Genomic DNA, 25,832 nt, shown 5'->3' with positions numbered 1-25,832 from the left:
TCGGAGGCCTATAAAAGGCCACGAGAGGCGTCGGGAGTTCGTTGGTGAGGCGTGAGTCCGAGGTCGGAGGCCTATAAAAGGCCACGAGAGGCGTCGGGAGTTCGTTGGTGAGGCGTGAGTCCGGGGTCGGAGGCCTATAAAAGGCCACGAGAGGCGTCGGGAGTTCGTTGGTGAGGCGTGAGTCCGGGGTCGGAGGCCTATAAAAGGCCACGAGAGGCGTCGGGAGTTCGTTGGTGAGGCGTGAGTCCGGGGTCGGAGGCCTATAAAAGGCCACGAGAGGCGTCGGGAGTTCGTTGGTGAGGCGTGAGTCCGGGGTCGGAGGCCTATAAAAGGCCACGAGAGGCGTCGGGAGTTCGTTGGTGAGGCGTGAGTCCGGGGTCGGAGGCCTATAAAAGGCCACGAGAGGCGTCGGGAGTTCGTTGGTGAGGCGTGAGTCCGGGGTCGGAGGCCTATAAAAGGCCACGAGAGGCGTCGGGAGTTCATTGGTGAGGCGTGAGTCCGGGGTCGGAGGCCTATAAAAGGCCACAAGAGGCGTCGGGAGTTCGTTGGTGAGGCGTGAGTCCGGGGTCGGAGGCCTATAAAAGGCCACGAGAGGCGTCGGGAGTTCGTTGGTGAGGCATGAGTCCGGGGTCGGAGGCCTATAAAAGGCCACGAGAGGCGTCGGGAGTTCATTGGTGAGGCGTGGGTTTGGGGTCGGAGGCCTATAAAAGGCCACGAGAGGCGTCGGGAGTTCGTTGGTGAGGCGTGAGTCTGGGGTCGGAGGCCGATAAAAGGCCACGAGAGGCGTCGGGAGTTCGTTGGTGAGGCGTGCTTGTGCAGCTACAAGGAGAAGGCAAAAAAGAAGTAGAAAGAAACAGAAAGGTGACGTCACAGCCTAGGGGGTAATTGATTGGCTGGTGATTGGTGAGTAGTTTTTCTTTTTCTTTTTATATTAGTCAGTAACTTTTAACATTGTTGTTGCCAATTTAAGTGTATCTAAGGGTTAAGTCATGGCAGGAGAGCTCGGTCGGGTGTTATGCTCCTCCTGTACCATGTGGGAACTCAGGGACACTTCCGGTGTCCCTGGCGACTACGTGTGCGGGAAGTGTATCCGCCTCGAGCTCCTGACGGTCCGCGTTGCGGAATTGGAGCTGAGGGTGGATTCACTCTGGAGCATCCACGATGCTGAGAATGACGTGAGTATCACGTGTAGTGAGTTGGTCTTACCGCAGGAGAAGGGTCCACAGCCAGATAGGGAATGGAAGACCAGCAGGAAGAGCAGTGCAAGGAAGGTAGTGCAGGGGTCCACTGTGGTCATCCCCCTGCAAAACAGATACACCGCTTTGAGTACTGTTGGGGGGGATGACTCATCAGGGGAGGGCAGCAGCAGCCAAGTTCATGGCACCGTGGCTGGCTCTTTTGCACAGGAGGGCATGAAAAAGAGTGGGAGCGCAATAGTGATAGGGGATTCAATGGTAAGGGGAATAGATAGGCGTTTCTGCGGCCGCAACCGAGACTCCAGGATGGTATGTTGCCTCCCTGGTGCAAGGGTCAAGGATGTCTCGGAGCGGGTGCAGGACATTCGGAAATGGGAGGGAGAACAGCCAGTTGTCGTGGTGCACATTGGTACCAACGACATAGGTAAAAAAAGGGATGAGGTCCTACGAAACGAATTTAAGGAGCTAGGAGCTAAATTAAAAAGTAGGACCTCAAAAGTAGTAATCTCGGGATTGCTACCAGTGCCACGTGCTAGTCAGAGTAGGAATCGCAGGATAGTGCAGATGAATACGTGGCTTGAGCAGTGGTGCAGCAGGGAGGGATTCAAATTCCTGGGGCATTGGAACCGGTTCTGGGGGAGGTGGAACCAGTACAAACCGGACGGTCTGCACCTGGGCAGGACCGGAACCAATGTCCGAGGGGGAGTGTTTGCTAGTGCTGTTGGGAAGGAGTTAAACTGATATGGCAGGGGGATGGGAACAAATGCAGGGAGACAGAGGGAGACAAAAAGGAGGCAAAAGCAAAAGACAGAAAGGAGATGAGGAAAAGTGGAGGGCAGAGAAACCTAAGGCAAAGCACAAAAAGGGCCACTGTACAGCAAAATTCTAAAAAGACAAAGGGTGTTAAAAAAACAAGCCTGAAGGCTTTGTGTCTTAATGCAAGGAGTATCCGCAATAAAGTGGATGAATTAACTGTGCAAATAGACGTTAACAAATATGATGTGATTGGGATTACGGAGACGTGGCTCCAGGATGATCAGGGCTGGGAATTCAACATCCAGGGGTATTCAACATTCAGGAAGGATAGAATAAAAGGAAAAGGAGGTGGGGTAGCATTGCTGGTTAAAGAGGAGATTAATGCAATAGTTAGGAAAGACATTAGCTTGGATGATGTGGAATCTATATGGGTAGAGCTGCAGAACACCAAAGGGCAAAAAACATTAGTGGGAGTTGTGTACAGACCTCCAAACAGTAGTAGTGATGTTGGGGAGGGCATCAAACAGGAAATTAGGGGTGCATGCAATAAAGGTGTAGCAGTTATAATGGGTGACTTTAATATGTACATAGATTGGGCTAGCCAAACTGGAAGCAATATGGTGGAGGAGGATTTCCTGGAGTGCATAAGGGATGGTTTTCTAGACCAATATGTCGAGGAACCAACTAGGGGGGAGGCCATCTTAGACTGGGTGTTGTGTAATGAGAGAGGATTAATTAGCAGTCTCATTGTGCGAGGCCCCTTGGGGAAGAGTGACCATAATATGGTGGAATTCTGCATTAGGATGGAGAATGAAACAGTTAATTCAGAGACCATGGTCCAGAACTTAAAGAGGGGTAACTTTGAAGGTATGAGGCGTGAATTGACTAGGATAGATTGGCGAATGATACTGAAGGGGTTGACTGTGGATGGGCAATGGCAGACATTTAGAGACTGCATGGATGAATTACAACAATTGTACATTCCTGTCTGGCGTAAAAATAAAAAAGGGAAGGTGGCTCAACCGTGGCTATCTCGGGAAATCAGGGATAGTATTAAAGCCAAGGAAGTGGCATACAAATTGGCCAGAAATAGCAGCGAACCCGGGGACTGGGAGAAATTTAGAACTCAGCAGAGGAGGACAAAGGGTTTGATTAGGTGGAGTACGAGAAGAAGCTTGCAGGGAACATTAAGGTGGATTGCAAAAGTTTCTATAGGTATGTAAAGAGAAAAAGGTTAGTAAAGACAAACGTAGGTCCCCTGCAGTCAGAATCAGGGGAAGTCATAACGGGGAACAAAGAAATGGCAGACCAATTGAACAAGTACTTTGGTTCGGTATTCACTAAGGAGGACATAAACAACCTTCCGGATATAAAAGGGGTCAGAGGGTCTAGTAAGGAGGAGGAACTGAGGGAAATCTTTATTAGTCGGGAAATTGTGTTGGGGAAATTGATGGGATTGAAGGCCGATAAATCCCCAGGGCCTGATGGACTGCATCCCAGAGTACTCAAGGAGGTGGCCTTGGAAATAGCGGATGCATTGACAGTCATTTTCCAACATTACATTGACTCTGGATCAGTTCCTATCGAGTGGAGGGTAGCCAATGTAACCCCACTTTTTAAAAACGGAGGGAGAGAGAAAACAGGGAATTATAGACCGGTCAGCCTGACCTCAGTCGTGGGTAAAATGATGGAATCAATTATTAAGGATGTCATAGCAGCGCATTTGGAAAATGGTGACATGATAAGTCTAAGTCAGCATGGATTTGTGAAAGGGAAATCATGCTTGACAAATCTGGAATTTTTTGAGGATGTTTCCAGTAAAGTGGACAAAGGAGAACCAGTTGATGTGGTATATTTGGACTTTCAGAAGGCTTTCGACAAGGTCCCACACAAGAGATTAATGTGCAAAGTTAAAGCACATGGGATTGGGGGTAGTGTGCTGACGTGGATTGAGAACTGGTTGTCAGACAGGAAGCAAAGAGTAGGAGTAAATGGGTACTTTTCAGAATGGCAGGCAGTGACTAGTGGGGTACCGCAAGGTTCTGTGCTGGCCCAGCTGTTTACATTGTACATTAATGATTTAGACGAGGGGATTAAATGTAGTATCTCCAAATTTGCGGATGACACTAAGTTGGGTGGCAGTGTGAGCTGCGAGGAAGATGCTATGAGGCTGCAGAGTGACTTGGATAGGTTAGGTGAGTGGGCAAATGCATGGCAGATGAAGTATAATGTGGATAAATGTGAGGTTATGCACTTTGGTGGTAAAAACAGAGAGACAGACTATTATCTGAATGGTGACAGATTAGGAAAAGGGAAGGTGCAACGAGACCTGGGTGTCATGGTACATCAGTCATTGAAGGTTGGCATGCAGGTACAGCAGGCGGTTAAGAAAGCAAATGGCATGTTGGCCTTCATAGCGAGGGGATTTGAGTACAGGGGCAGGGAGGTGTTGCTACAGTTGTACAGGGCCTTGGTGAGGCCACACCTGGAGTATTGTGTACAGTTTTGGTCTCCTAACTTGAGGAAGGACATTCTTGCTATTGAGTGAGTGCAGTGAAGATTCACCAGACTGATTCCCGGGATGGTGGGACTGACCTATCAAGAAAGACTGGATCAACTGGGCTTGTATTCACTGGAGTTCAGAAGAATGAGAGGGGACCTCATAGAAACGTTTAAAATTCTGACGGGTTTCGACAGGTTAGATGCAGGAAGAATGTTCCCAATGTTGGGGAAGTCCAGAACCAGGGGTCACAGTCTGAGGATAAGGGGTAAGCCATTTAGGATCGAGATGAGGAGAAACTTCTTCACCCAGAGAGTGGTGAACCTGTGGAATTCTCTACCACAGAAAGTAGTTGAGGCCAATTCACTAAATATATTCAAAAGTGAGTTAGATGAAGTCCTTACTACTCGGGGGATCAAGGGGTATGGCGAGAAAGCAGGAAGGGGGTACTGAAGTTTCATGTTCAGCCATGAACTCATTGAATGGCGGTGCAGGCTAGAAGGGCTGAATGGCCTGCTCCTGCACCTATTTTCTATGTTTCTATGTTCTATGTTTCTATGAGACGTGAATTGGCTAGGATAGACTGGCGAATGATACTTAAAGGGTTGACAGTGGATCAGCAATGGCAGACATTGAACGACCATGTGGATGAACATCAACAATTGTACATCCCTGTCTGGTGTAAAAATAAAATGGGGAAGGTGGCTGAACCGTGGCAAACAAGGGAAATTAGGGATAGTGTTAAATCCAAGGAAGAGGCATATAAATTGGCGGGAAAAAGCAGCAAAGCTGAGGAATGGGAGAACTTTGGAATTCAGCAGAGGAGGACAAAGTGTTTAATTAGGAGGGGGGAAATAGAGTATGAGAGTAAACTTGCAGGGAACATAAAAACTGACTGAAAAAGCTTCTATAGATATGTGAAGAGAAAAAGATTAGTGAAGACAAATGTAGGTCTCTTGCAGTCAGAATCAAGTGAGTTTATAATGGGGAACAAAGAAATGCCAGACCAATTGAACAAATACTTTGGTTCTGCCTTCACTAAGGAAGACACAAATAAACTTCCAGAAATACTAGGGGACCAAGGGTCTATCAAGAAGGAGGAACTGAAGGAAATGCTTATTAATCAGGAAATTGTATTAGGGAAATTGATGGGATTGAAGGCCGATAAATCTCCAGGGCCTGATAGTCTGCATCTCAGAGTACTTAAGGAAGTAGCCTTAGAAATAGTGGATGCATTGGTAGTCATTTTCCAACATTCTATGGACTCTGGATCAGTTCCTATGGATTGGAGGGTAGCTAATGTAAACCCACTTTTCAAAAAGGAGGGAGAGAGAGAGATCAGGGAATTGTAGACCGATTAGCCTGACATCGGTGGTGGGGAAAATGTTGGAATCAATTATTAAAGATGTAATAGCAGCACATTTGGAAAGCAGTGACAAGATCGGTCCAAGTCAGCATGGATTTATGAAAGGGAAATCATGCTTGACAAATCTTGTAGAAAATTTTGAGGATGTAACTAATAGAGTGGACAAGGGAGAACCAATGGATGTGGTGTATTTGGACTTTCAAAGGGCTTTTGACAAGGTCCCACCCAAGAGATTAGTGTGCAAAATTAAAGCACATGGTATTGGGGGTAATGTATTGGCGTGAGTAGAAAACTGGTTGGCAGACAGGAAGCAAAGAGTAGAAATAAATGGGTCCTTTTCAGAATGGCAGGCAGTGACTAGTGGGGTACCGCAAGGTTCAGTGCTGCGACCCCAGCTATTTACAATATACATTAATGATTTAGACAAAGGATTTGAATGTAATATCTCCAAGTTTGCAGATGACACTAAGCTGGGTGGCAGTGTGAGCTGTGAGGAGGATGCTAAGAGGCTGCAGGCTGACTTGGACAGGTTAGGTGAGTGGGCAAATGCATGGCAGATGCAATATAATGTAGATAAATGTGAGGTTATCTACTTTGGTGGCAAAAGCAGGAAAGCAGAATATTATCCGAATGGTGACAAATTAGGAAAAGGGGAGGTGCAATGAGATCTGGGTGTCATGGTACATCAGTCATTGAAAGTTGGCATGGAGGTATAGCAGGCGGTGAAGAAGGCAAATGGCATGTTGGTCTTCATAGCAAGAGGCTTTGAGTATAGGAGCAGGGAGGTCTTATTGCAATTTTACAGGTCCTTCGTGAGGCCACACCTTGAATATTGTGTACAGTTTTGATCTCCTAATCTGAGGAAGGATATTCTTGCTATTGAGGGAGTGCAGTAAAGGTTCACCAGACTGATTCCCGGGATGGCAGGACTGGCATATGAAGAAAGACTGGATCGACTAGGCTTGTATTCACTGAAATTTAGAAGAATGAGAGGGGATCTCATAGAAACATATAACATTCTGACGGGATTGGACAGGTTAAATGCAGGAATGTTCCCGATGTTGTGGAAGTCCAGAACCAGGGTTCACAGTCTAAGGATAAGGGGTATGCCATTTAGGACCGAGATGAGGAGAAACTTCTACACTCAGAGAATTGTGAACCTGTTGAATTCTCTACACAGAAAGTTGTTGAGGCCAGTTCATTCGCTATATTTAAAAGGGAGTTAGATGTGGCCCTTGCGGCTAAAGGGATCAAGGCGTATGGAGAGAAAGCAGGGATGGGGTACTGAAGTTTCATGATCAGCCATGATCATATTGAATGGTGGTGCAGACTCGAAGGGCCGAATGGCCAACTCCTGCACCTATTTTCTATGTTTCTATGTTTCTATGTTTTTATGTTTGCGCCACCACCCAAGACGAATTTCTAGGCCAACATACTGGATATCATCTCAATAGTATCTGTAACCTGTTTGACTTTATGTACAACAGCTAAATTAGCAAGTAAAAGAAAGAAAGACTTGCATTTACATAGCATCTTTCACAATGTCAGAATGTTCCAAAGTGCTTTACAGCCAATAAATTATGTCTGGTGTAGTCATAGGAGCACTAGGATAGGCAAAGGCACACGAAAGACACGCACTAAGGGAATGCACAAGGGTTATTAGTTGACTGTGTATTGTAATTTTGGAATTAATCATTTGTAAATTATGTTTGGAACATGTGTTTTATGGTGGCTTTCATTTCAGCATTGAGGCCAAAAGGACGGTGTTATGTTCCATGGCAGAGGAATGGTAAGGAGGGGAAATGTAGAAGACTGGAGATCTGGGGTTTCATTCAAGGGAAGCGGAGCCTGATGATGTGCTCACAGAAAGCCCATCCAGAGCGGGGATTTGCAGACTGCCTCTTCCTTCCCTCCTCCTCCTTCTCCTGAGATGGTTGCGGAATCTGTGGTGGTAAGGGCTGCGCCCTCATGATGGCCAAGTTGTGGAGGATGCAGCAGACCACTACAAATTGAGACACCTGCTCCGGCGTGTATTGCTGGGCTCCTCCTGAGTGGTAAAGACAGCAGAACCATTGCTTGAGCACTTTAATGGCCTGCTCGATGATGCTTCTTGTGGCAGCATGGTTGTCATTCTATAATTGCCGGCTAAGAATGGTGCTGTTGCAGAGGGGAGTAAACAGCCAGGTGTAGAGTGGATCACACTTATTGCCCAGCAGCCACCCTCGGCTTCAATGTGGTGGCTAGAAGATTGATGGCACAGCGGACTGGCGCGGGATGAAGGCATCATGACTGCTACCAGGATACCGGGCATTCGCCATTATGATGTGTTAGGCTGTTCGCACACCAACTGCACATTAAGTGAGTGGTACACTTTGCATTTGTGGAACATCACACCATTGATATGCGGTGCAAAGTCAAGTGGTGTAGTTGATGGTGTGTAGTGAATTCCTACTCGCTGCGTAAAAAAAGTTTTTCCTCATGTCGCCTTTGGTTCTTCTACCAATCACCTTATATCTGTGTCCTCTGGTCCTTGACCCTTCCACCAATGAGAACAGTTTCTCTCTATCTATTCTGTCTGGACCCCTCAGGATTTTAAACACCTCTATCAAATCTCCGCTCAATCTTCTCTGCTTCAAGGAGAACAACTCAGCTTCTCCAGTCTATCTACATAACTGAAGTCCCTCATCCCCGAAACCATTCTTGTAAAAAATTTCTGTACCCTCTCTCAGACCTTTGCATCCTTCCTAAAGTGCTGTGCCCAGAATTGGACACAGTTCTCCAGTTGAGGCCAAACCAGTGTTTTATACAGGTTCATCATAATTTCCTTGCTTTTATATGGGCTAGAAATTGCGTAGCCCCCCCATTTGGGGCGCTAACTTTTCAGGAAGCGCAAAAATAGCGCTGGGCAGTAAAAAATTGTTTCACACTTTTCTGTGTTAAATTTTGTCTGCCATGTGTCCGCCAATTCCACCAGCCTGTCTATGACCTTTTGAAGTCTACCACTATCCTCCTCACTGTTCACTATACTTCTAGGTTTGTGTCATCTGCAAATTTCTAAATTGTGCCCTGTACACCCAAGTCTAAGTCATAAATATATGTCAAGAAAAACAGTGGTCCTAGTACAGACCTCTGGGGAACACCACTGTGTACCTTCCTCCAGTCCAAAAAACAACCATTCACCACCACCTGTTTCCTGTCAATTAGCCAATTTCGTATCATGCTGCCACTGTCCCTTTTATTCCATGGGCTTCAACTTTTCTGGCAAATCCATTATGTGGCACTTTATCAAACACCTTTTGGAAGTCCATGTACACCAGATTAACCATATTGTCCTCATCAATCCTCTGTTTCCTCATCAATAAAACTGAATCAAGTTAGTTAAACACAATTTGCCTTTAACAAATCCATGCTGGTCTTCTTTAATTAATTCATACTTGTCCAAGTGACTGTTATTTTTGTCCCGGATTATCTTTCGAAAAGTTTCCCCACTACCGAGCTTAAACTGACTGGCCTGTAGTTGCTGGATTTATCCTTGCACCTTTTTTTGAACAAGGATGTAACATTTGCAATTCTCCAGACCTCTTGTACCAGCTCTGTATTGGAAGATTATGGCCAGTACCTCTGCAATTACACCTTTATTTCCCTCAGCATCCTAGGATGCATCCCATCTGGTCCAGGTGACTTATCTACTTTCGTACAGCCAGTCTTTCTAGTACCTCCTCCTTATCAATTTTTATCCTATCCAGTATCTCAACTACCTCCTCTTTCACTATGACTTTGACAGCATCTTCTTCCTTGGTAAAGGCAGATGCAAAGTAAACATTTAATACAATAGGCATGCCCTCTGCCTCCATGTGTAGGTGTCCATTTTGGTAACTAATCGGCTTCACCCCTCCACTTATTACCCGTTTACTATTTATATGCCTATAAAGAAAGAAAGTTTTGCATTTATATAGCGCCTTTCACCACCACCAGACGTCTCAAAGCGCTTTACAGTCAATGAAGTACTTTTGGAGTGCAGTCACTGTTGTAATGTGGGAAACGTTGCAGCCAATTTCACGCACAGCAAGTTCCCACAAACAGCAATGTGGTAATGACCAGATAATCTGTTTTTGTTATGTTGATTGAGGGATAAATATTGGCCAGGACACTGGGGATAACTCCCCCGCTCTTCGAAATAGTGCCATGGGATATTTTACACCACCTGAGAGAGCAGACGAGGCCTCGGTTTAACGTCTCATCTAAAAGACGGTACCTCCGACAGTGCAGCCCTCCCTCAGCACTGCACTGGCGTCACAACGTCCTTCCTGGTCAGTTAAAGGGAAGGGCCGCTGCAAACTCTGCAGCCACTTTAGTGGCAAACACTGGGCCTCCAAGGAGCGTTTCGGCCGGGCTAGCAGCCTGGTACCCAAGAGGGAGTGCTGGGCTGACTGTTGGCAGCATGGCCAAACCCATGGCCGTCATTGTCGGGCCGACCTGGCAGTCAGGCCAACAATTGTGACAGTGCACCCTCCCCTTTAAGGGCGGATGTGCCGCCCAGTCACACGAAGGTTCTCGCTGGGAAAAGCTGTTGGGGGCACCGACCAGTGGACAAACCGCTCCCGCGGAGCAATTTCACACGTGGGGTGGAAAGGGGGAGCCACCGGTCGGTAAGGAGTCGACGGGGTTGCAAGATGGGCGCAGCGGAGAGGTTCTCTGCCGGGAAAATCCATGAGGGCAATTTTCAAAATGGCGGCTCCACCTCGCTGACTGATTGGTGTGTGGTAACCGTCCGGTCCCTATAATCTGCCTGCAGGACCTCATCCCTCTTTCTACCTATATCATTAGTACCAATATGGACCACGATGTCTGGCTGTTCACCCTCCCCCCCTCAGAATGTTCTGCAGCCACTCAGTGACATCCTTGACACTGGCACCAGGGCTGCAACATACCATCCTGAAATCATGTCCGTCAACGCGGAAAGGCCTGTCTGTTCCCCTAACTATTGAATCTCCTATCATTATTGCTTTCCTGATCTTCCTCCTCATCCCCCTATACAGGTGAGCCATCCGTTGTGCCATAGACTTGGCTCTGGCTGTACTCCCCAGAGGAACCATCACCCTCACCATTATTCAGTACTGGTTGGAGAGCGAAATGCACTCATATATTTTCTGTTATATCATTCAACTGATGATTGGGAGGAGGTCAACATGGCAGGCCATACATGACTGTGTGAGAGTTTTCTTCCTTTTCTAGGTGACCCTCCAGATGAAGCAGGTAGATGCCACTTACATAGCTGCACTGGAGCAGTTTTGCTCGGGGAGCCTGCTGGGACAATGATTGGATCAAATTACACATTGCAGAGACCTTGAATTACACTCTAGCAGGCAAGATCAAATTACATATTCCAGCCAAATTGTTGGGTGTGTCTTGTCCTCAAATGGGACCAATCGGAAATCTGGTCCAATGCACTTGTGATGCAAATAAACACAGCCGCAGAAATTAACCTCACACCACAAGTACTCTCAACAAATCTTTTCCCAGTGGAAGGTAAGAAAGCAGCTGTGAGCACAGAATTTTTACTGATGTCCGTATGCCTGACTTTTAATGAGCCCATGAGTTGCCGTTCAGTTTTCTCGCCTTGGTTTCAACGGTGAGTTTCAGGAAGCCTGGGAAACCCATGCAGACCATGTTAAATTTAAATCCCAGTGGAATCTCCTTCAAATTGCCTCAGTTAAATATTTTAAGCAGTAACCCGCTTCTCCAGAGAGGGTTACACACATGCATTGAAACGTGCCTGAGTTAAACCCAGAAGTCAGCACATTGGAGTCGGCTTCCAGACACGCTGACATGTCCGTCGATTTTAACAATCCTGTCAAACCCAAACCCATGCACACTTTACTATTAAAATCCCCCCCAAGGTGTTCGCCTTAATGTCCTGGTGGATGGTAATATCAGCCTGGACACAATCCTTCAGCACCACACTGAGAAGTGTTGATGGATATTTTGTTCATTCACATTTCTGTTAATGATTAGCAAAGTCCCAATTCAGTTTAAGCTTGTTGCTAATAAATATGGACTGTTATAATGAGTTTTTGCTGATTTGCATTACTACATTCCTGGATTTCTTTTAGGCTGGTGAATCCGTAAAAACTAATTTCCTCCTAAGTTTGAGAAGAAAATAGTTCCCATTGTTTTTTTTTTACCAAAAATCAGGTCTACAGATGCATGCAACTTATATCTATGATGTCAGCATGCATGCTAAGTGCAGTATTTGCCATCCAATTTTCAACAGGGAAAAAAAAGCTATGCAATTTGGATTTTTTTTTAAGTCTTGTTGATTTTCTGGCCTCATGACTGGGTCACGGCAACTGCCAACAAGATAATGTGTATCTATCAGCACACTGCTGTTCTTGCTCCATACCTAACTGCAGATGTAAGAGTGACATTTGCTGCAGTATAAAGAATAATATTTACAGCCATACCGAAAGATGAACCAGGAGATCAATTTCCATTGCCTTCGTCTGGCATTAACAGGAGGTATTAAATCGGGCCCCCGGGGACAAAAATAATTTAACACTTACCTTTGATGGACCTCTTCGGCTGTATTGCCCATGGAGATAGTCAGCATGTGCATGACACAGGCTTTGACCAGTTCTGACCTAAAATGGCAATCAGCATCCTATGCACTTCCTTTGCAGATAAGCTGAAATTTTAATTTAAAGCTGTGCTGGTAGAACTGATTGAAATCAGCTTTAAGAAACTTCACTCTAATTGTGCACATGGTTATTCGTGACATTTTGAAGTCTGACAGTTATTTTAATTTGCTGATATCAATTGATAACATTTTCAAACAATGCTTGCAGACTTTTTATATTTAAAGGAGATTGGTCTATGTTAAAGAAAGTGCTGCGTGAAAAATGGTTATCGTAGAATGGTTATCGTAGACTCCTGGTCTTCTTTTGTCCTTTTCCACAACTACACTAAATCTAACTGAATTATGATCATTACCACCAAAATGCTCTCCCACTGGTACCCCTTCCACCTGCGCAGCTTCATTTCTAAAACTAAGTCATCTCTTGTTGGGATTCTATGTACTGGCTAAGAATGTTCCCTTGGATGCACTTTAAGAATCCTGTGCCCTCGATAACTTTTACACTGATTCTATCCCAGTTAATATTAGGACAGGTGAATTCTCCTACTATTACTGCCCTATTGTTTTTGCACATCACAGTATTTTTTTAATTCGTTCATGGAATGGGGGCATCGCTAGCAAGGCCAACATTTATTGCCCAGCCCAAATTGCCCTTGAAAACGTGGTGGTAAGCTATGTTTTTGAACCGCTGCAGGCTCTGTGATGAAGATACTCCTACAGTGCTGTTAGGATGGAAGTTCCAGGATTATGACCCAATGACGATGAAGGAACAGCGATATATTTTCAAGTCAGAATGGTGTGTAACTTGGAGGGGAACTTGCAGGTGATGGTGCTTGTTGTGTATGGAGAAAGAGTCAGACTGAACACTGTGAGTTCAAAGTAAAGTGTGACCTTAGTCTTTTAATGCAGGTCTCCAGAGTGCCTCTCCAACCTGTGAAGCCTTCATAAATACCTGTGCTCCCACGGGATTATGGGATCCCTTGGAACTCCAGGGGATGAGCCGTCTGGTGGCTGTACAGAGTAAATACAAGTTTACATATATAAAAACATTCCCCCCCCAAAGTCAATAGTCTAACTATTTACAATGTGAGTCGATCTGGGGCCCTTCTTGCCCTGATTGATTGTCGGTGAGAAAGCTGGTGTTGTTGAATCATTTGTTGGCCCCTCGCTGGGCTGCTGTGCAGCTGGCCTTGCTGGGCTGCCTGGTGTGTTGGGTCCTGCTGGGCTGCTGTGGATGATGGGTTCTGCTTCGTGGTCAACCGTGGTGCCGGTTGCCACTGGTGTGTATGTTGGGGGATCAAAAAAGATAGGGTCCAAGGTGGGTTGCTCAGGAGTTTGAGTTTGATTTGGTCCAAGTGTTTCTGGTGAATGAGTCCATTTGAAAGTTTGACCCAAAACACTCTGCTCCCCTGTTTGGCCACGACAGTGCTGGAAAGCCACTTGGGACCTGGTCCATAATTTAATACAAATACAGGATCATTGATTTCAATCTCGCGTGACACATTTGCGCTATCATGGTATGCACTTGTTGAAGCCGCCTGCTCTCTACCTGTTCATGTAGATCAGGGTGAACTAACGAGAGCCTTGTCTTAAGTGCTCTTTTCATGAGCAGTTCAGCAGGTGGGATCCCAGTGAGTGAGTGGGTTCTCGTGCAGTAGCTAAGCAGGACTCGGGATAGGCGAGTCTGCAGTGAGCCTTCAGATACCCTCTTCAAGCTTTGCTTGATGGTTTGCACTGCTCTCTCTGCCTGACCATTGGATGCTGGTTTAAACGGGGCAGATGTGATATGTTTTATCCCGTTACGGGTCATAAATTCTTTGAACTCAGCACTGGTAAAACATGGCCCGTTGTCGCTCACCAGGACATCGGGTAGGCCGTGTGTGGCAAACACGGCCCGCAGGCTTTCAGTAGTGGCAGCAGATGTGCTTGCTGACATTATCTCACATTCAATCCACTTGGAGTATGCATCTATAACCACCAGGAACATTTTACCCAAGAACGGGCCTGCATAGTCGACGTGTACCCTAGACCACGGTTTGGAAGGCCAAGACCATAAACTTATCAGTTCTCCCTGGGTGCATTGCTTAACTGCGAGCATGTGTTACATCTGTGAAGTCCGCATCGATACCAGGCCACCACATGTGGGATCTGGCTATCGCTTTCATCATTATGATACCTGGGTGGGTATTGTGGAGCACATTGATGAAGGTGTCTCTGCCCTTCTTGGGTACCACTACTCGATTGCCCCACAGAAGGCAGTCTGCCTGTATAGACGTTTCATCTTTGCGCTGCTGGAACGGCTTTATCTCTCTGCATTTCCACTGGGACACTGGACCAGCTCCCATGAAGCACATAGCTTTTGACGAGAGATAATAAGGGGTCCTGGCTTGTCCAGGTTTTGATTTGCTGGGCAGTGACGGGTGATTGCTCACTCTCAAATACTTCCATAACCATGGCTAGATCTGCGGGCTGCGCCATTTCCAACACCCTTGGTGGGCAATGGCAGTCTACTGAGAACATCGGCGCAGTTTTCTGTGCCTGGCCTGTGGCGGATGGCGTTGTTGGATGCAGACAACGTGAGCGCCCATGTTTGCATGCGGGCCGATGCACTGGTATTTCTAAGTTTACTCTAGGAGAACAGGGATATAAGTGACTTATGGTCAGTTTCCAATTCGAATTTTAGCCCAAACAGGTATTGATGCATTTTCTTTATCCCATTGACACATGCTAACGCTTCTTTCTCAATCATGCTGTAGGCTCTTTCAGCCTTAGACAGACTGCTGGATGCATAAGCAACCGGTTGCAGTTTCCCGAAATCATTAGCTTGTTGCAATACACACCCGACGCCATATGACGACGCATCACATGCTAGTACCAAATGCTTACATGGATCATACAACACAAGCAATTTGTTTGAGCAAAACAATTTTCTCCCTTTTACAAAGACATTTTCTTGGCTTTTGCCCCAAACCCATTCACTCCCTTTTCATAGTAAGACATGCAGTCGTTCTAACAGTGTGCTGAGACTTGGTAAGAAGTTACCAAAATAGTTCAGGAGTCCCAGAAACGACCGCAGCTCTCTCACGTTCTGTGGCCTCGGTGCATTCTCGATTGCCTCCGTCTTCGCGTTGGTGGACCTGATGCAATCCGCCGTAATCCTCCTTCCCAAGAACTCTACTTCAAGCACCAGGAAAACGCACTTTGATCAATTTAACCTGAGCCCCACGCGGTTGAGTCAACTAAGAACCTCCTCCAGGTTCTGCAGTTGCTCAACTGTGTTCTGACCTGTGACCAAGATGTCGTTCTGGAAGAGCACGGTTTGCGGGACTGACTTCAGTAAACTTTCCATGTTTCTCTGGAATATCGTCGCATCTGTTATAAACAAAAAGACATTTGTGCGTGTTGATGCGGGTGAGGCCCTTTGATGATTCCTCCAGTTCCTGCGTCATGTCGGCTGAAGTCAGATCCAGCTTCGTGAACGTCTTTCCTCCCACCAGCGATGCAAAGAAGTCGTCAGCCTTTGGTAGTGGGCATTGGTCATGCAGGGAGAAACGATTGATAGTTACTTTGTAATTGCCACAGATTCTGACGGTGCCATCTCCCTTGAGGACTGGGACGATAGGACTGGCCTACTCGTTGAACTCGATCGGGAAAATGATGCCCTCTATTTGCAGCCAGTCTAGCTCGATCTCTACCCTTTCATCATGTACGGTACTGCTCTCGCCTTGTGATGGATGCCCTCGGAATTAGGTGGATCTGCACTTTTGCTCCTTGGAATTTCCCGATGCCTGGTTCGAACAGTGAAGGAAATTTGTTTAAGATATGGGCACCCGAACTGTCGTCAGTGGGCGATGGTGCTCGGATGTCGTCCCAGTTCCAGCGTATCTTTCCCAGCCAGCTCCTGCTATCGCCCGGTACCACCCAGAGTGGTAGCTTGTGCACTGCTCCATCGTAGGAGACCTTTACAGTAGCACTGCCAATTACAGGAATCAGTTCTTTTGTGTAAGTTCTTAGTTTCGTGTGAACTGGAGTTAAGACTGGCCTTGAGGTTGCACCACAACCTTTCGAAAGTCTTTTTGCCCATGATGGATTGGCTCGTGCCATGTCCAGCTCCATTGAAACCGGGAGTCCATTTAGTTCAACATTCAGCATTATCGGGGAACAACTCATGGTGAATGTGTGCACCCCATGTACCTCTGCCTCCTCGATCTGAGGCTCTAGTTCGTCGTGATCCTCCATGGATCTGTCCTCCTCTGCAACATGGTGGTTTGCAGGTTTAGCAGGATTTGCAGCTTGCCTGCACACTCATTGGAGGTGTCCTATTGTTCCACAGCCCTTGCAAATGTATTCTTTGATTTGGCATGAATGGAAACGATGATCACCCCCGCAGCGCCAACAAGGTGTTAATGGCCTTGTATTCATCACCGTTGATGGTGGACTCTGAGACATCTGTGGACGTGTAGCTGCAGGTATGTTTGACTGCCCTGTACGTTACGATTGGAAAACAACATCACTTTGTTCAAAGTACTTGTCGCAGCACTTGTGTGGTGAGAGATTTGCTTCGTATTGTCACTGGTGGCAATGGACGCCTGGGCTATCGCTATAGCCTTACTCAAGGTTGGGGTCTCTGCAGTCAAAAGTTTGCGAAGTATGGCCAATGCCAAGTCTGTGAGCATGAGTTCCAAATGTCCTTCAAATTCGCAATGTCCTGCAAGACGTCTTAGTTTGGCGACAAACCTCGCCACTTCCTGGCCTTCAGACCTGTTGTAGGTGTAGAACTGGTACCTCGCCATCAGAACGCTTTCCTGCGGGTTCAAATGCTCTCGGACCAGTGTGCACAAATCGTCATATGATTTCTCTGTGGGTTTTGCTGGAGTGAGCAGATTCTTCATGAGGCCATATGTTGGTGCCCCACAGACGGTGAGGAGGATTGCCCTTCGTTTGGCAGCGCTTTTTTCCCCATCTAGCTCGTTGGCCACAAAGTATTGGTCGAGTCGCTCCACAAAAGTTTCCCAATCATCTCCCTCCGAGTATTTCTCCAGGATGCCCACTGTTTGGGTTCGCTATCTGTATCTCGTCACCAGTTGTTGTGTATGGAGAAAGAATCAGACTGTACACTGTGAGCTCAAAGTAAGGTGTGACCTTAGTCTTTTATTGCAGGTCTGCAGAGTGCCTCTCGAACTTGTGAGGCCTCCTTAAATACCTGTGCTCCCAAGGGATTATAGGATCCCTTGGGACTCCAGGAGATGAGCCCTCTGGTGACTGTACAGTGTAATACAAGTTTATCTATATAACAGTGCTCCCTTGCACTTGCTGCCCCTGTCTGTCTCGGTGGTAGAAGTCATGGGTTGGGGAGGTGTTGCTGAAGAAGCCTTGGCGAGTTTCTGCAGTGCATCTTGTAAATGGTACACACTGCAGACACATTACACCAGTGATGGAGGGCATGAATGTTTGAGGTTATGTTTATATAAATATATTTTTACAAACACAATATGCGCATGTTTGTCTGACCATTTAAAAGAAGTTGAAAGACTGTTTGCAAACTGTGTCCTATTCAATCCTGAGCTGACAATCCAACCCCATATGCTCTCCATCACCAAGACCACCTACTTCCACCTCTATAACATTGCCTGCCTCTACCTTGACCCAATTACTGCTGACATCCTCATCCATGCCTTTGTCAACTTCAGAGCCGACTCTTCCAATGCTCTCCTGGCCGGCCTCTGATCTTCTCCCTCTATAAATTTCAGCTCATGCAAAAGTCTGTTGTCCATATTCTATCTCCAGTCATCAGATCCACGGCACGGCCCTGGACAACATGGACCATTTCCCATATCTCGGGAGCCTCTTATCAACAAGGGCAGACATTAATGCGGAGATTCAGCATCGCCTCCAGTGCACCAGCGCAGCCTTCGGCCATCTGAGGAAAAGAGTCTTTGAAGAACAGGCCCTCAAATCTAGCACCAAACTCATGGTCTACAGGGCTGTAGTAATACCCGCCCTCCTGTATGCTTCTGAGACATGGACGAAGAATTGAAGGCACCTCAAGTCGCTGGAGATATACCACCAACGATGTCTCCGCAAGATCCTGCAAATCCCCTGGGAGGACAGGTGCACCAACATCATTCTCCTTGACCAGGCTAACATCCCCATTATTGAAGCACTGACCAAACTCGATCAGCTTCGCTGGACAGGCCACATAGTACGTATGCCAGATACGAGACTCCCTAAGCAAATGCTTTATGTGGAGCTCCTTCATGGTAAATGAGCCATAGGGCGACAGCAGAAACGTTATAAGGACACTCTCAAAGCCTCCTTGGTAAAGTGCGACATCAGCACTGACACCTGGGAGACCCTGGCCGCAGACCACCCGAGGTGGAGAAATTCCATCCGTGACGGCGTTGAGCTCTTCGAGTCTCAATGCAAAGAGCATGAAGAAGCGAAGCGCAGGCAGCAGAAGGAACGTGCAGCAATCCAGCCCTACCGACCCCCTCCCCCGACAAATGTCTGTCCCACCTATAACAGGGTCTGTGGCTCTTGTATCTGACTGTTTATCCATCAAAGAACTCACTTTGGGAGTGGAAGCAGGTCTTCCTCAATTCCGAGCGACTGCCTATGATGATCCCACACTATCCATTTCGCTGTCTCGGACCAATGCTGTAGAATTCCCTCGCTAAACGCCTCCGCCTCCCCACCTGCCTCTCCTCCTTTAAGACCCTCCTTAAAACTCACCTCTGTGACCAAGCTTTTTGGTCACCCCTCTGAATATTTAAGCATCCATTTTCACCTGATTATGATTCTGTGAAGCACCTTGGGATGTTTTTCTATGATAAAACAGTATAGAATTGCAAGTTGTTGTTCTTAATTATCAATCTTTAGAACAGAAACCACAGATGTCTCCACTTTTTATCACCTTGTTTCCTTTGGGTGTTGAGATGTGCTTTCCTATCCGAATGTTATGATCAGGGGCATCTGAGGGCCAATGTCATGAGAGGTTGTTGGCTGCATATATGGACCAAGAGCCTCTTGGGACTGAGGTAGACCTCCTCTCCTGACAGCTGAGGCATGGGAATGACCTGATGTGAGCTGCATCACTTGCGTAGCTGCCTGGGCTCTGAGGCACTTGGCAGGAAGTCTGGAAATTGCTACCATCCTGCATCAGGTAGAAGGATTTCTGCTGTGGCACCGCTACTGAATCTAGATTCAAGGCAGGCCACTGATCATTGGGAGGGCAGATCTAATATGAGTGTGTTAGAATGTCAGGAACAGTATGTGATAATGCCATTATTTCAACAATTGACGACAATAGATTCCAATTTTTCTTATGCCATCTGTAGAATAAAATTTTTAATGCAAACCCCAGGAAAATACTTGTGCTGTAGCAAATGGTGTGTGATTTATCCCCCAGAGCTGACAATAGCATTTTTGAGAGATAAGCTGTTCATATCTTGTCCAGGAAATAGAACTAACCCACAAAACCCCCTACACTGATGACAGCCAGTGAAAACTTACCCTACAGGATGCTCGAGGATCTGAACAAATATCAATTAAGAAATCAAAGTAGATGAAACGTGCATTTCCATGGGAGAAAATAAATACAAAGCAAACTAAAACCCATTTACCATTATACAGTATGCCATTGGCTGTTCTTGAGCGAAAGTTATTAACCCACAACATCTGTTTCCTTTCTTTCCCAGCATAAGTGGTGCTGCTCTTATAGTAAGACACTTAGGCGGCAAAATTCGGTAAAGCCCCGTTTGGGTGTGAATTTTCCAGCGCTATGTTTCTATCAGTCTAAGGATAAGGGGTAAGCCATTTAGGACCGAGATGAGGAGAAACTTCTTCACCCAGAGAGTGGTGAACCTGTGGAATTCTCTACCACAGAAAGTAGTTGAGGCCAATTCACTAAATATATTCAAAAGGGAGTTAGATGAAGTCCTTACTACTCGGGGGATCAAGGGGTATGGCGAGAAAGCAGGAAGTGGGTACTGAAGTTTCATGTTCAGCCATGAGCTCATTGAATGGCGGTGCAGGCTAGAAGGGCTGAATGGCCTGCTCCTGCACCTATTTTCTATGTTTCTATGTTTCTAGAAGCATAATGCCGGGATGTACCATTGCGGCACGGACCCTGCGAAGTAAACAATGAAAGGCCGCCCGGGGAAAAAAAATTACGCTGCGCACCTCACCTTTACTTTTCGCCTTGCGAGCGGAGTGCGGCCCAGTTCGCAACCCGCGAGGCTAGTGCTGACATTGCCCGTGGCGGCCTCTCGGGTCGCTACCCAATTTCCACTGTGGGGCAAAAACGGGCCGCTGCACATGGCAAGGACATCATCATTGCCGGTGCAGTGTCCTAGGGTGCTACAACTGGTTTGCGTATGCGCTAACTCCCACGCAATTTCATGGGGGGCTATAGCACTCCCCACCCGGCGAGAAATCATTTGCATCCCATTAGCGCCCCCAGGGGCTAACGGGAGACGCAAATGATGCAAATTTCTACCCCAAACTATTTCCTCTTTATAGCCTCTTCCATTTTGTTCTGGAGTTTGTAGGGAATTTGTAAATTTCAGGGGCAGGGGACAAGCAGGTCCATATCCTTTATTGCAAAAGACAATTCACTATGAACCATTACATCCCCCTCCTGGAAATATTTAGGTTGGTTATGGCTATAACAGAACTGTCAGCCCAAGGGAATTCCTTGGCAGAATTCTTTTTATCTGGTAAATGGTCATCACCGTGAGGGTATTCTGCTCCCAGCCTTCTTGATTTTTCTCTGAACTGGTCATCTCAAGTTCATATTCAAAAGTCCAGTTAGGTAATGATTTTGGAATTCCAGTAAGCCTCATGTCAAAGGCTGCAGCACCAGCTTAACGTTATAGGTATTCTAGATCAAACGTGGCGGTGGATTCAGAATTGGCTGCATCATCATCATCATCATCATCATTATAGGCAGTCCCTCGGAATCGAGGAAGACTTGCTTCCACTCCTGAAGTCAGTTCTTTGGTGGCGCTGCAAAGGAGGAAGCAGTGGATGGTAGTTTGGGGAGTCAGGCTGCGGAGATGTACTAATTGGAATCTCTCACGGATCGGTTTTAGCCCAGCAAGTGATTGAACTCAAAGGCTTTGAATGTCCATAAACTTGGTCTGAAATATTAGGTTTAACTGAAGAAATGAAAAAAATATTTCTCAGTTGTGTAACTGAGGAAGTATTCTCCAAGCTGCCTTTCAGTATTTTCAGGGAGATCTTGTTTTTTTCCCAGAATTCTTACCATGGGGTTCACGATGGACATTCCCATATTTGTTCCTATAAAGGAGGTGGAGCAGGAGCAGGAAGTAAAGGAAATGAAACAGACATGCTGGATAAGACTGCATCAAAGGAGAAGGAGGTAAGAAAGAGCTTGCATTTATAAAGCACCTTTCACAACCTCAAGTCATCCCAAAGCGCTTCACATCCGCAATGTTGGAACACACAGCAGCCAATTCGCGTACAAGGTCCTACAAACAGCAACAGAATGCATGACCAGGTAATCTGTTTTATTGATTTGTTTAAGGGAAAAATATTGGCCAGGAATAAAGGTCCCCCTCCCAACCCCCACAACCAGCTCGCCTGAATAAAAACATCAATATTGGCTGCTGTAAGGGTTCGGGGGGGGGGGGGGTTGTGTGTGGTGGTCTCTATGAGGGGGTCAGGTTCCCTTCTGACCAACTTGAGCGGTTTCGAACCGCTCCCCCTTCCTTGGGTTCTGTACTCTGGATTTATTTGGGAGGGGGGTGGTGACAAAAGTGCAGAGGACACTGGTTTGATGCAAAGAACTTTGGTTTTATTACAGTCAAGGTAATACAGGCTTATTACTCTGGTAAGAAAATACACGGCCAAACTTACAATCACTCTAGTAAAGAACAATAGAAGGAAAGGTACAAGGTCAAACTTAAAATCACTCTAATAAAGTACCATGCACTACACATTCAAAGCGGGTAGCAGTAAAATTATACCTCCAACCTCCCAATATCTAATTCTAGCTAGGGTAGACTCCAGGGCAGGGACTTATGCTTCCCAATCCTTTTGATAGTTAATGGTAGATGGTGATGTTCTTCCTTCCTTCAGGACTTCAAGACTTCGAGGCTGGAGAAGTTAGTTTTACAACTGTCACGTTGATTTCTCTCCTTGTCTTGATGAGGTAGTAGCGACCACCTCTCTCCCCCACTAACCTCGGTTGAAAACAGGGGCAGTTATACGATTTCAGTGTTCTAATCTAGCTGCCCAATCTGTTCACAATCCTTTGTATAATTTTGGCGGGCTTGGTTCTTCTTTGTAATATTTTATCGGGCTCGTTAAAGTTGATATGTCTTGGGTGGGTTGATCTTCGAAAAACTGTTTCCTGATGGAAAAATTAGTTTGGTAATTGCAATGTCCTTTTGTGCTTAGTCTTTCGCATTCAGGCTGGATTGGGCCTCTTTGTGATGTATATGCTGAAAATGGTTTGTCCAGACCCATGTTGATGGGGAGCTATATCTGGGTGATTTTGTGATGGTAATGTCTCTTGTGGAGGAAGATTTCCAAATACTCATTCTTCCAGACAAGTTACCTCAGTCCTCACACCCAAACAGTTCTAATAATCAAGTGGGCTTCCTTTGTTTTGTAAAAGTTCATAAATCTATTAAAGTTCGTAGTTTCTTCCATAAGCACTTTAGAGTTCCAAACTTTTCGGTAGATAGTCCCAAAATAAATTTCCTTTCGAATGAGCCCAAACACAGGGTCGGGGTTGTGGTGAATTTTGCTCACTACACCGCCTGCCTCACTGTCAGCAGCCCACAGGTAAATCCCAGGAGCAGGTATTGGAGCAGGTTACAGGGGTCGGGGGCAGTTACGATTCTTATACTCACAGAGGAGCACTCTTGCACCTCCTGGCTCCACATGAAAGTTTTTTGACAGTTTTATTTTACACTTAGCTGTCGGCAGCCGCTGAAGCATCCTGAGTGGAGCAGGCCTGATGTCTGCCTTGCTCATTGCTGATGAATTTTGAAAAGGAGTCCTTTAACAGGCCTTATTTGCAGTTAAGGGGACTAACATCTGTCTCATGGCTGGTTTAAATCGGCTATTGTAGAGCTTTCTGCAGCAAAATATTTTTGCACGATCAGTTTAGATTTCAGCTCAGTCGTTTATTCACCACGACATATCAATTATTTTATCTAATGTCCTTTAGGGAAGGAAATCTGCCAACCTTACCTGGTCTCGGCTATATGTGACTCCAGGTCCACAGCAATGTTGTTGACTCTTAACTTCCCTCTGAAATGGCCTAGCAAGCCACTCAATTGTACCAAACCACTATAAAGAACAGTGGTAAAAGAAGGTGGCTCACCATCACTTTCTCAAGGGCAATTAGGGATGGTCAATAAATGCTGGCCTTGCCGGTGATGTCCACATCCCATGGATGAATAAATAAAAAATTAAAAAAAATATCAATTATTTTCATGATATAATGAGCAGCGCTTGGTATTGATGGACAGATGATCAAAGGAGATAATTGTAAAATTGAGCAATTGTCAAATAAGACATATGACTAATAGTCAACTTCAATCAGCAAACAGAACATTAATTTCACACAGATTATGTTATCGTGTTTTCATTTACAGCATTAAATGTAATTGCTTCATGTTTACGTGATAGAATATAGATTATAAAAATAATTAATTTTTGCATCGAATTGTTTTGCAAGTGATACACAAATGTTATATCATAGTTGTTAACTATATATAACAAGAGTTTCATATGGTTTTTCCTTCTGGACCAAAGTATCAAATATGAAGGTTGGAGTGAAATCTATTTAAAAATCAGCTTTTCTTGGCTGAGAACCAAAATTAAAGGCTATTTTCCAGCCAATTAAACAATAGAGATGACAAGGTCAGTCTCTGATGTTTTTTAATGTGGAAAATAGGACAAGGCTGTGCCAAACTGAACACTAATCATCAGCAAAAGAACCTGGCAGTATTCAGATCAGTAAAGCAGCCACTGTTACAACAACATTAACACATATGTACTCTGCGCAAGTTCTTATGTTTCTTACACAGCACAAGACAAGCCAGGTGTGTGTGTGTTAAGGAATTGAGATCTCTGGGATAAAATGCACCAAGTATGCCATATGCAGAATTGTTAATTCTTAGCCACATTCCTGTTATTTAATTTTTATTTTGGGGATATTCCTTTAATAACAATACTAATCTGTTTGTTTCAATAACTGCATTGCTATAATTTTAATATTACTTTTTCAAATTTAATAAAACTAGTTGACCCAGTGAGACAATGCTACCTGCCTGACGGAAAATGACTGGGTAAGCAGTTAAAATCCACTGGTGACTTTCTCACCAAAGCTCTGCCTAGATCCTGACATCTCTGATTGTTCCGACTATTCTGGACAAGTGGCTAAGCTGCCCACCCAAAGTTGGCAGGTCCTCCTTTAAATATACAGATCGGGGTCTGGTGACGTCAGCAGGTCCCCACTGCAATTTCAACTCTTCTGGTCTGAGTGCTCAAGTGCTGTGGCTTTCCTGCCAGCTGAAGGCCTGACAGAAGAGGATCAGAAGCAGAACAGGTCATTTAACGTAAGTTCTTCACTTTCCTTTGTGGGGCCGGGAGGAGCAGGAGTGCTCTTCTGGGCCCCACAAAGAAAGTGTAGGCTTCTCCTGTCCTGGACATCCTGCTCCATAGTGCAAGATGCACCCGCCTAGTTATCGGCAGGGCAGCAGCCACTTCCTGACCAGTTCAGGCTGGAAGTCAGCTGGTGGCATGTTGATGAGGTCCAGTGGTTAAAATTGGCATGGCCTCATTCTGCCATGGGCAGGCGGGCGGGCGGGCGGTTTATCGCTGTGAGTTAAAATCCACACCAAGAACTTCCCCGAAATCATAGAAATGTTTTTCAAAGAAATTTACGGCATAGAAGGAGGCCATTTGGTGCGGGCCGAAAAAGAGTATCCAGTCTAATCCCACTTTCCAGCTTTTGGTCCTTTGCCCTGTAGGTTATGGCACTTCAAATACATTTCCAAGTACTTTTTAAAGGTGATGAAGGTATCTGTCTCCACTACTAATTCACGTATTGAGTTACAGACCCCCACCACCCTCTGGGTGAAAAAGTTCTCGAAAACTCCCCTCTAATCCTTCCACTAATTACTTTAAATCTATTCCCTCTGGTTATTGACCTCTCTATTAAGGGAAATAGGTCCTTCCTATCCACTCTATCTAGGCCCCTCATAATTTTATACATCTCAATTACGTCTCCCCTCAGCCTCCTCTGTTCCAAAGAAAACAACCCCAGCCTATCCATGGTATGGTAGCATAGTGGCTATGTTACTGGACTAATAATCCAGAGGCCTGGACTAATAATCAAGA

The 25,832-nt window shown here is 45.9% G+C and overlaps 1 protein-coding gene across 5 annotated transcripts in view; it reads left to right on the top strand.

Moving 5' to 3' along the window:
* Positions 1–25,832, top strand: part of LOC139263909 (uncharacterized) — a 71,462-nt gene that overhangs the window by 14,326 nt on the left and 31,304 nt on the right. The window contains exons 1-3 of one of the 5 annotated variants that reach the window (XM_070879988.1): positions 8,145–8,176; positions 11,054–11,184; positions 21,709–21,834. In XM_070879988.1, coding sequence (XP_070736089.1) covers positions 21,802–21,834 — 33 coding nt within the window. In that variant the 5' untranslated portion in view covers positions 8,145–8,176; positions 11,054–11,184; positions 21,709–21,801. The other 4 variants (XM_070879987.1, XM_070879989.1, XM_070879986.1 and 1 more) reach the window with 4 other exon arrangements.

The sequence above is a fragment of the Pristiophorus japonicus genome, chromosome 5, assembly GCF_044704955.1.
Source record: "Pristiophorus japonicus isolate sPriJap1 chromosome 5, sPriJap1.hap1, whole genome shotgun sequence".
NCBI lineage: Eukaryota > Metazoa > Chordata > Chondrichthyes > Pristiophoridae > Pristiophorus > Pristiophorus japonicus.
This window is presented reverse-complemented; position numbering and strand designations above follow the sequence as displayed.